Source organism: Neomonachus schauinslandi, chromosome 8 (assembly GCF_002201575.2).
Source record: "Neomonachus schauinslandi chromosome 8, ASM220157v2, whole genome shotgun sequence".
Classification (NCBI taxonomy): Eukaryota; Metazoa; Chordata; class Mammalia; order Carnivora; family Phocidae; genus Neomonachus; species Neomonachus schauinslandi.
This window is the reverse complement of record NC_058410.1, coordinates 32,757,480-32,769,468: the sequence shown is the minus strand read 5'-3', so window position 1 is coordinate 32,769,468 and position 11,989 is coordinate 32,757,480. Positions and strand designations below refer to the sequence as shown.

At 40.5% G+C, this 11,989-nt stretch overlaps 1 protein-coding gene across 2 annotated transcripts in view; it reads left to right on the top strand.

Moving 5' to 3' along the window:
• Positions 1-11,989, top strand: part of AKAP7 (A-kinase anchoring protein 7) — a 144,301-nt gene that overhangs the window by 22,467 nt on the left and 109,845 nt on the right. For both annotated transcript variants that reach the window (XM_044917408.1, XM_044917409.1), the window contains exon 4: positions 7,705-7,841. In XM_044917408.1, the coding sequence (XP_044773343.1) occupies positions 7,705-7,841 (137 nt within the window). The remainder of the gene's footprint in view (positions 1-7,704; positions 7,842-11,989) is intronic.

Here is an 11,989-nt window from a genome sequence, read left to right as displayed (position 1 = left end):
TTTATTTATTTATTTATTTATTTATTTATTTATTTATTTATTTATTTATTTATTTAACAGAGAGACACAGCCAGAGAGGGAACACAAGCAGGGGGAGTGGGAGAGGGAGAAGCAGGCTTCCCGCCGAGCAGGGAACCCGATGCGGGGCTCGATCCCAGGACCCTGGGATCATGACCTGAGCTGAAGGCAGACGCCTAACGACTGAGCCACCCAGGCGCCCCAAGTTTTTAGAATTTAATGCAGTAATGAATTAGATTTTGATTTTACTGCAACACACCAGTAAAGAGTGGTGGGTTAACAGTACAATAGTCCTTAAAAGTGTTTAGGTGACACAGAGTTTAATGTCATGAGCAATTATCTATTATGTTACGTATTATATAGTGCATTAAAATACCTATGAGTTATTTAGACAGGTTTTCTTTGAAATTTAGGATCATCTGCACATATGGGAGTTAGAAGAGAGGTGATGCTGCTTAACTGATAAGTCCAAAGCCAGGTCCTTAGGCCCCAGAGTGTGAAACAGGCAAAGTGACTTCCCCACGGACACACGATTTGTGGTTGGAAGAGATCCCAGGTTCCTTTGCAGCGTAGAGATTGTTCCACTACACTCCATCAGTATAGAAGTTTGGGAAGCACTTCTGTAAGTTGCTCTAATTAGGCCCTTCCTGTAGTCTGTCTCCCTTCACTCCTCCATCTGTGGCTCCCGTGATAGTCTGAACAGCAGCTCAGTGTCCCCTTCATGTCGGCCCTACCCTTCCTCGCCTCGTTCTGGCCTCCTGCCTCTTCCAGTGAAGATCAGTGGGGTGATATGGTGGGGAAGGGGATGAAGATGAAAGGGGGTCGAGAAATTCTTTCCTTCTGCCACTTAGTTCAGGATTTGGGCCACAAAAGTGCCTGGAGCAAGGGGAAGAGAAAGAATGGTCTACAGCTCTTAGTTTTCACCCTGTAAGCTGCCGTAGCTTTTGTTTCTGCTTCCCACTCTCTGGGAGGTTGTGTAGAAAGTGGGAAGAGTGCAGCGTTGGAGTCCTACAGGCCTTGTTTCAATACCATCTGGGCTACAAACTCGCTGTGGATGTAGGTCAGGTGACTTCATTTCTGTAGTTTACATTTCTTTAGGTGTAAAATGGAGGTGCTAATTATTTTCTAACCCCAAATCTGGACATGTCACCCACCTGCTTATATCTTTCACTATCTTCCTGTTGGTTTTGGGACAAAGACAGAGGCTTTACCATGTTCTATGAGGTTCTGCATGGGTCAGCTTTCTCCACTTTGGCACTTGTCCCTTCTCCTTGAGCCTCTCTGGCCTTGAACTTGCCAGGTTCCCTCTGCCCCCAGAGAAAGCCTTTTCTGTTTGGGAGTTTTCTTTCCTCTCTTCTTGGTTTTGTTAATGCCATAATCTCAGCTCCAGCCTCTTCACTGGTGACCACCTCGCCTCAGTCACCCCCACCCTGCCACCTCCAGGCTCTCATAGCTTTCCTTTTGTGATCTACCATCCTTGCAACCTGAACATGTTCGTCTTCCGCACAAAGTTCTTCGGCTCATTCCCAGTACCTAGAGCAGAGCCTGGCAGGAATGGAAATACACACACACAAAATACTGTCATTTCAGGGCTGGAGATGTGTTTGTGGCATACCAAGTCACACCAAAACATTTACAATAATTTACAGATAAGAAATACAGTGTTATAAATGGTGGTTTCATAATACGGGTTTAACAGCCATCATTTGAGGGTAGGGTGACTGGTAGTTATGGGGATTGCAGGTTTCAAGGGACCTGGAAACCAAAGAATTTAATGTTTCCCTCTCAAGAGACTTATTTGTAGGTAACAGAAAGCTTACATAGGAATACAAGGAGGAGAGGTAGGATGGGACAAGATGAGGAGATACATTTTATATCTTTTATATGAACATCTGTTTTGTTTGTTTTAAAGTATCAGATGTTCAATTTTCTTTTCAAACTACTTATGAGCTTTTGTGGGAAGGCCTGGGAAAAGAAGCGGCATTTATAACATTGTTTCAAGGGGAGACTGTATTCCAAGTTCCAATTAGGTGACCTGCAAACAAGCTTTTAGAAGCTAGCACATTCACAATGAGTTGCTCTACTTTTGGCCTCTACTTGTTGGCATCTACTTTTAAAGAAAAACGTATTCAGACTTATATGGGTCTTTGATTTTTAAACCTATTCTCAGATGTTTGAAATTCTTCATTAATGGAAATTCATAATTTCATACGTTTAAGAAATAGAATTGGAAAATGCATTAGAATGGCTGCATAAAAATATCCTAGTTTCAAGTATATGAAAGTATGTGTTTCTCCATTACCTGCAATTATACATTAGTTTAAAAATAAAAATAAAGAAGGAAAAAATTTAATGGAGTTATAATAAATCCTACATGTTTCTTAAGTGGCTAGAATTGTTTAATTAATTATTAATTCTAGTTGGATTTACTCATATGTTAGTTTTATGTGCTTTCTTATGAGTGGTAATATTAAAAGGTAAATCAGCACTGAAAAAATGCAAGGGGAACAATTAGAAACTGAATTCAGGAGTGTATTAATTTTTTATAAGATAATTTTTTATACTAATGGAAAAATATGATTTTCTTGGGGGTTTTAAAAGGCATTTGTAACATTTAATTCCATATTTCATCATTTTGTAATGTGAAAATTGCTGGTCTTATAAACATAATAAAAGTATTCAGTTCTTTTCTGGGATATGTAATTGTAAAAGTATTTGCTATCATGGTGTGTATGTTAAGCACTTGGTAGGTTTGGAAAATTCTCCTATTTGAGAATGATTTTTTACTTTTTTTTTTTTTTTAAGATTTTATTTGACAGAGAGAGACACATCGAGAGAGGAAACACAAGCAGGGGTAGTGGGAGAGGGAGAAGCAGGCCTCCCGCGGATCAGTTGGCCTGAAGCGGGGCTTGGTCCCAGGACCCTGGGATCATGACCTGAGCCGAAGGCAGACGCTTAACGACTGAGCCACCCAGGTGCCCCAGAGGATGATTTTTTACTTTTACTCCAGTTTTGCTCTGTCATCAGTTTTTCAAGTTCTTTTCATGGTTGTAGACAAGCAAGAAAAATGAAAGTATTCAGCAATGAAGAAAAGTTACGTAGCGAATTGAAGTGATAGTTCTAGTAAATCTTAATGAGGCAGCAAATTTAGGAACAATATAAGTTAACAGCTTCGAAAAATTCTGAAAATAATGTCAAAAGATGGGGTCAAAGACATTCTCCTACTCTGTGTTGGAATGTAACTTCTCTTCCTCATGCAGAAGCACTGTAACTTTAAGGCTTTTTCTTTGCACTCATATATGCCTTGAGTCCATTAGAAAGCTTAAAAGATATACAAATGAATTTTCTTACTGCATTATTTTTAGGCATGTGGAATATGGCTTAGTGGTGAGGTTTAACAAGTGGATGTTTGTTCTTGTTCCCTAAACACAAAGCACAAAGATAATAATGAAATATTTAAGATTTTAATAATGCTCTTATTTTTAAAAGTTTCTCTCAATATCATATTTAAATATGACTCTATAGTATTAGGTTTTTAGAATGTGCCTGTGAAGTACTGTCAATGGCTGGGGATTAGGGTGACAGACAAGCTTTAATAGCTTTATAGAATTTTAAACAGTGGCTGTAAAAATTAGTTTCCTTTGGCCTTTAATGACATTGGTACTTTTTAAAGTGGCTTACGGAAGAAGACTCTGAAGTTTTTTTCATTTTTCTTTTATGTTTTAAGAATGTAATTAGGAATAAAAAAGGATTTATGAAGCTCTTAAGATGATATCAAGGAATATTATAAATTAATCTGGAGCATCAAAGCATAGCTGGAAATATATTACTCGATTCAGGGCACTTGGCTGGCTCAGTCGGAGGAGCATCCGACTCTTGATCTCAGGGTTGTGAGATCAAGCCTCGTGGTGGGTGTAGAGATTACTTAAATAAATAAAACTAAAAAAAAAAGATATATATTACTTGATTAGATTATCTTTAGAATTTTCATAGGTTGAAGGTAATCCTGCATCGTAAGTACTGTGTGACATTAGAGAATTAACCTTCAAAGTATTTTATGGTTTTTAATTTTCAGTGTGAATGGTCTGAAACTGTTTTACCATGCTGGACATTGCACTAAAATGCTGACTACACAAATGAATGCAATTTTTCGATCATTATCCTGAATTTCCATATGGTTATTATTTGAGCCCAGAATGAAGAGTGTTTTTATGAAAATGTAGATGTTCTACCCATTAGGTTCAAGTAGCAAGTCCTGGGGTGCCTGGGTGGCTCAGGTGGTTGAGTGTCTGTCTGACTCCTGTTTTCGGGTCAGGTCATAATCTCGGGGTCCTGGGATTGAGCCCTGTGATGGAATCCGTGCTCAGTGGGGAGTCTGCTTGGGGTTCTCTCTCTCCCTCCCCCCTCCCCCTTGCCCCCCCTACTGTCTCTCAAATAAACCTTTAGAAGAACCAACCAACCAAACCAACAAACAAAAAACAAGTAGCAAGTCCCCAGTTATGACATAAATATCTCCAAACATTGCCAGATGGTACCCTGGAAGCAGAACTACGTAGGGTAGAGGAACATTGATTTTAATATTGGCAGTGTTCCATACCTTATATTAGGCAAATGCTGTAGAGCTTACACTGTATTTTCATGTAGCTTATCTATTGTGATCTGTAACACAACACTGTAAGTTTGGCAATGCAGATTCTATTATTTCTGTTTTACAGTTGAAGAAGCCAAGACTCAGGGAGACTAGGTGACTTGGGTGTGTTCACACTTGTGGTAGATTGGGGTTAAAATCCAGAATTTCTGAGCCAAGTCCAGCACCCTTAATTTGCATCACTCTGTTTATAAAACAGAGTTCTCATACTGTGCTACTTTTCATGTTCAGTTAAACCAGAATTACCATTTATACCAGCTAAGATTTGGAGATGTAATTATATTGTTTAGAGGTATGACTTTTTTTTTTAAACTGAAGTATAGTTGACACACGGTGTTACATTCGTTTCAGTTGTACAACATAGTGATTTCACAAGCTTATACATTAGGCTGTGCTCACCATGAGTGTAGCTACCATCTGTCACCATGCAATGCTATTATAATCCCATTGACTCTCTACGCTGTGCTGTAAGTCATCCCCATGACTTACTCATTCCATAACTGGAAGCCTGCATCTCCCTCTCCCCTTCACCCATTTTGCCCCTCCCCCCCCCAACCATGAGTTTGTTTTCTTTATCTGTGGGTCTCTTTCTGGTTTTTATTTGTTTATTTGTTTTGTTTTTTAGATTCCACATATAAGTGAAATCTTACGGTATTTGTCTTTTTCAGTCTGACTTAATCTCACTTATCATAATACCCTCCAGGTCCATCAATGTTTTTTGCAAATGGCAAGATCTCATCCCTTTTTATGCCTGAGTAACATTCCATTTTATATATATAAAAATATATATTTATTTATCCCCTCTTGAAAATAAACCAATTCCTTCTATCTGTTGCATTTTTTCTCATGTGTTGTAATTTATCCTTAAGTTCTTTGCTATTTTGGGTATATGATTTTGAAGAGATTTTTTTTTAATCTTCTGTTTTTCAATTTATTTTAATAGAGTTAATACCCATATCTACCACATAGCAATGTTCAGAGGCTTCAGTGAACTAATATGTGTAAAATGCTCACTTTAGTACCTAGAACCTAGTGATCACACCATAAAGGTTAGTTACTGCTATAGTTCTTTAAATACTGTTTTTTTGTTTTGTTTCCTTAATTAAAAACTATTTTTTTGAGAAAAAACTTTATTTCTATAAGTAAGGGAGTAGATAATTAAATTGGAACCCTAGGCTATTAAAAAAAACGAAGATATTCTATGTATTTAATATTTGGAAAATGTCGAATAAATTTTAGGTGAAAAACACATTTTAGAATAATGTGGACTGATATTTACTGGTATGTCCTCGTGCCAATTCTCTTCTTTATTTTATTTTACTTTATTTTAATTCTACCGTAGTTAACATACAGTGTTCTGTTAGTTTCAGGTATACTTTTAAATATTGTTTTTGTTATTGTTACTAGTCACCTTGGTGAGAGGGTGGGTTAGGAGAAATGAGCATTTCCCTTGAGGTGTTTACAATTTAGTTTTATTGATAGTAGAGGAAAGTGACTCTGTATGATCTTTGTGTACTATTCGTCAGGAGCGCTTTGTTTATCAGGCTATCAATATTCTTTTGCTAGGTTTCATGGAAGTGACATGTGCCTTGGGAAATAGTATGTTGGGTGTTACTGCGTAACTTCCTCCCAGGAAAACACCATTTCCTGTGTCACTGTCTTCCAGATGGCAAGAAGCAGAGAAATGCTGAGATTATTTTGGGTGATGTGGATTTATTGTAAAGATACACGGGAAGTCAGATCCCAGGATGGCATCTCATGATTTGTTCAGTCATATTCTGCAGATAATGGGAACATTGTTCAGCATAAAACAGCTACTCTAGTATCAGAACAGTCTGCTGTGCTCATGATTCTGTTTTTTCTTATCTCTGCTATTTTTTAATGGACTCTGCTTCTGTTGCCAGCCCCCTCTCCTTCCCCTTTGCTCTCTGACGAATTCTGCTGCCTCAGAGCTTCTGTGTGCTCTCTTTTCTCTGAGTATTGCTCAGTTTGCTGTTTCACATTCCAACCATCTTCCAGTACACTCACATGGAGAAGTTGACTGGAATTGTACCTAGCTGGAAGAGGAGGAGGGAAGAACATCGTCCCCCCTGCTTGTTTCAGAGCAGAGACTGAGAGGGGGGCAGTCTGATGAGAGACGAGGGCTCTCACTCCATGCAGACTGTCATTGTTTTTGTAACATATGCATTTGGACCTCTTTGCAACTCTCTTTCCATGGTTATGCCCCTCCTCACACATCTGGAAAAATGACAATAGTCACTCCTGTTGAGATTATTGCTGTCCTAAAAAATTTTAAAGGCCATGAAGAATGGGTTCTCAGATACATTCATTTGGGGACAAATAAATAATACTTCCAACAGGAATGGAATGTTGTCTGCTGGTTTGACCTTTCTGTGGCAAGAATGAAACTTTTTTTTTTATTTTAGGAAAGATCATAATTATTGTGAGTCATACTGCATATTCCAAGGACAAGTTTCTGAAAAGATGCATGGTCACTGAGAGGTTGTCAACCAGTGGGTTCAACCAGTGACCCAATTTGTAAAATAAGGGTATTAGGCTTGATCTTTGTTTGTTTCTTTCTTTTTAAGATTTATTTATTTATTTTAGAGACAGAGAGCGCGTGCATGAGTGGGAGGGGCAGAGGGAGAGGGAGAGAGAATCTCAAGCAGACTGCATGTTGAGCACGGAACCCGACGTGGGGCTCAATCTCAGGACTCTGAGATCACAACCTGAGCCAAAATCAAGAGTTGTATGCTTAACTGACTGCGCCACCCAGGCACCCCTAGGCTTGATGTTTTTAAGATGAACAAGGATTGTATGATTTTTAAAAACTCATACATCATATTAAGCTTCCCAAGTCATTTTATCCAGGATATTTGAGAACAAGTAGGTAATTAAGCATTGCTTGGTTGAAGCATCTTGACACAGTTCTATTTTGGTTGTTGCTTATTTTTCTTCTTGATTTACAAATTGCCATAAGGAAATTTTGCTTGCCTAATCTATGTTTTGTGTGTATATGTGTGTGTGTGTGTGATTAGATTACAAGAGGAATTAAGATCCTGCAAAATGCAATAATACAACAAGATAAGCAACTAGCCAAAGCAATGACCAGTGATGGCTCCTTTCATATTACCCTGCTAGTGATGCAGCTATTAAGTGAAGATGAAGTAAACATGTGAGTAATATGCCTTCCTTGAATATCACTTTTCAAGTTACTACTTTAATATGAGTAAACACAGCAGAACCCAGAGGCATTGAAATTCTAAGGAAGCATTCTTTGTTATAATTTTTTTTTTTTAAAGATTTTATTTATTTATTTGACAGGGAGAGACACAGAGAGAGAGGGAACACAAGCAGGGGGAGTGGGAGAGGGAGAAGCAGGCTCCCCGCAGAGCAGGGAGCCCGATGCGGGACTCGATCCCAGGACCCTGGGATCATGACCTGAGCTGAAGGCAGTCACTTAACCAACTGAGCCACCCAGGCGCCCTTTTTTTTTTATTCTTATGTTAATCCCCATATATTACATCATTAGTTTTAGATGAAGTGTTCCATGATTCATTGTTTGTGCATAACACCCAGTGCTCCATGCAGAATGTGCCCTCCTCAATACCCACCACCAGGCTAACCCATCCTCCCACCCCCCTCCCCTCTAGAACCCTCAGTTTGTTTTTCAGAGTCCATCGTCTCTCGTGGTTCGTCTACCCCTCCGATTTTCCCCCCTTCATTCTTCCCCTCCCGCTACCTTCTTCTTCTTCTTCTTTTTTTTTTTTTCTTAACATATATTGCATTATTTGTTTCAGAGGTACAGATCTGAGATTCAACAGTCTTGCACAATTCACAGTGCTTACCAGAGCACATACCCTCCCCAGTGTCTATCACCCAGTCACCCCATCCCTCCCACCCCGCCCCCCACTCCAGCAACCCTCAGTTTGTTTCCTGCAATTAAGAATTCCTCATATCAGTGAGATCATATGATACATGTCTTTCTCTGTTTGACTTATTTCACTCAACATAATACCCTCCAGTTCCATCCACGTCATTGCAAATGGCAAGATCTCATTCCTTTTGATGGCTGCATAATATTCCATTGTATATATATACCACATCTTCTTTATCCATTCATCTGTCGATGGACATCTTGGCTCTTTCCACAGTTTGGCTATTGTGGACATTGCTGCTATAAACATCGGGGTGCACGTACCCTTTCAGATTCCTACTTTTGTATCTTTGGGGTAAATACCCAGTAGTGCAATTGCTGGATCATATGGTAGCTCTATTTTCAACTTTTTCAGGAACCTCCATACTGTTTTCCAGAGTGGCAAGAAGATCTAACAATTGTAAATATCTATGCCCCTAACATGGGAGCGGCCAATTATATGAGGCAATTAATAACAAAAGCAAAGAAACACATCGACAACAATACAATAATAGTGGGGGACTTTAACACCCCCCTCACTGAAATGGACAGATTGTCTAAGCAAAAGATCAACAAGGAAATAAAGACTTTAAATGACACACTGGACCAAATGGACTTCACAGACATATTCAGAACATTCCATCCCAAAGCAACGGAATACACATTCTTCTCTAGTGCCCGTGGAACATTCTCCAGAATAGATCACATCCTAGGTCATAAATCAGGTCTCAATCGGTATCTTTGTTATAATTTATTCCAACTAATAGTCAATGTACAGAATTAACAATACAAATATTCCTCCTAATTTAGACTTTTCAACTCTGTTATTGTTATCAAATAGTAGCCCTTGGTCATGCAGTTGTTTTGCTCATGTTAACCATGTAAGCACTCTGGAGGCTGACCATTTAGGTTAGGATTCTTGGTAAAGATTTTGGAACCATGGCACAACCATCTCTGAATAGCTGCCTGATTTGGGGCAAATTGTCCACTTTTTAAGTAAATGGGAAAAATAATAGTACCAGTACACGCAAGAGCTCCTCGTACAGGGCCTGGCACACGCAGGCAGCCGGTGTTGTTCGTCATTAGAACTGCCATTCCCTTAGGTCAGTAGACAATTACCATTTTACCTTACTCAATCTTAGAGTACCTGTATACTGCCCACTCCGAATTCTAGAGTTGTGCCGTAAAGGTTGGGTATGAGTCATTGGCTGCTGCTTTTCAGCCTGGAGTGGCGAAACCTTGGTCTTCCCCCCAATTCTCTGGGTTACTCTGTCTGTACGTATGATTGCTCCTTTCCTTGTTACCTTCTGTATAGCTTTCTGGATTAAGCTGAAGCTTTAGCTCTTTGGAAAACCAGAGTCAGAATGCATTGCAGGTTACTTCTGTTTTCTACCCTGACATGTAGTTTCCTGAGAGAATGAAGAACAAGGCGTGCACTGGGAGGAGGGTGAGGGAAAGGGAGAAAACAATGAACTAGTAACTCAAAATATGAAGCCAAATTACGATTTTTGTAGTTATGTCTTTTAAACAGTAGACCTTCATGTCTCTAGAGATCGGTCTTCTGATCTCTTCCAACCTGATCTACCCAAGAGCAGGTCTTGGGCACCCTGCAATTGCAGAGAGGCCTGGAAGACTTTTTTACTTGCCTCACTTTCACTGTTCACTTTGCCAATCAGAAGACAAAATAAATACTTTGATGCTCGTAAAGGAAAAGAAGTCAAAGGAGAAGGAGAAGATGAAAGCCTGAGAGAAGAGTGGTGCCCTGTGTGTGTTGGAACAGTGCATTAGTCAGCGTTCTCTGGAGACACAGAACCAACAGGATGTATGTCTGTACGGGTATCTAGATGTGTTGATATCTCGCCATATCTGTATCTACACTTACATACGGAATTTACTTTAAGAAATTAGCTCATGTGACTGTGGAGGCTGGCAAGTCCAAAATCCAGGGAAGAGTTGATGTAGTCTCAAGTTCAAGGCAGTCTGGAGGCAGAATTCCTTCTTTCTTGGGGGACCTCAGTCTTTTCTCTTGGTGAGCTGGTGGAAGGGGTGGCAAGTGGGAGATCCTGAACCAGCAACAAATTCAAAAGAACTTCAGTGTGGTCAGTGAAAGCACAGGCAACTTTGAGGAGGGTTGTAGGTGGCTGCTGTGAGTCTTCTTGTCCTGGGTGGGAAGGAGTATGGAGCCCCTCCAGTGCTAGGTGGAGTCTTCGAGGCATGAAGGCAGACACAATGTTCTGGCTCCCCTGTTGGGGTTGAATGTTCTTTCCAAGCCTGGCCCCCGCCAGTGCTGGAGCAGAGAATTAGGAATGGTAGAGACACTCACGTCGGTTTGGGGTTCTCAGGGTATGGGAAAACGCAAGCTCTTTGGAGAAGTTCCTGTTTAACTAATGCTAGAAGAATGTGGTGTCACATAGGTGGTAGATTAGAGTTGAGGAAGATTTCTAACAGACGGACCTGAGGTAGGTCCTTCAATTCCCCATTGCCTATCAAGACATAAAGATGGATGCAGAAGTTTCTTGTGCCCTGGTGGGTGGACTTGGAAGTCCAACTCAGAAAGAATTGGTGAATCAGGAGCTAGGTAAGGGATGAGGACACTGCTGAACACCCATGTTTCTTGACCAGAGACTCTGGCAGGGATCTTGTGCTTCGGCAGTACCTGCTGGTACAAAGCCCAGAAAGAACAAGCATGCTGTCATGGACCCTGATATAGGGCGCCCAGGGATATGACCAGACCAGTCCCCCCGAAATGGGACTCTTTGAGGACTCAAACAGCAAGCAGTTGAGAGATCTTCCTCAGTTCTTTTAGAAGGGTATGCTGGATTCCTTGGGAAGGAGGAGGAGAGAGGGAAGGGAAAAACTCCTGAAAGGAGGTTTGAATTAACTGAATAATTGTACCCCAAAGAGACTTTTTTAAACCAGAAAAGGTTGAGTCACCATTGATCAGTAAGTTTAGGTTTATCTTTGTCATCAGAAATGGGTCTTGGCGTTGGTGTATGGCATGTCTCTGTCAGCCTCGGCTCCCCAGCTTCCATCCCCCATACAGGTATTATTTCCTTTTATTCTCTTAATGGTATTGGGAGGTAGCACAGAAATGCCATCTCCCTTATACATATGAGGAAGCAAGAGCCCTAGTAATTAAGCAAATACTGGTCAGTAGAGAAGGCAGAACTAGTCAGTTCTCTTAGTACTCCACGGGGTGTGTGTGTGTGTGTGAAAGATGGGGAGGCGCAAAGAGAAGGGTGGGGTGGAGGCAGGAGGGAGAGGATGAGCACAGGGCATAAGAGAAGTGGGAAAGATCAGTCTGCACAGATATGAATGGCTTCCTATACCTCGGTGGCCTCTACTGATGAGCACGTGGTGTCCAGTGGGGTTGGGATGAGGGGGCAGGTATGCTTCCAATGTATCGT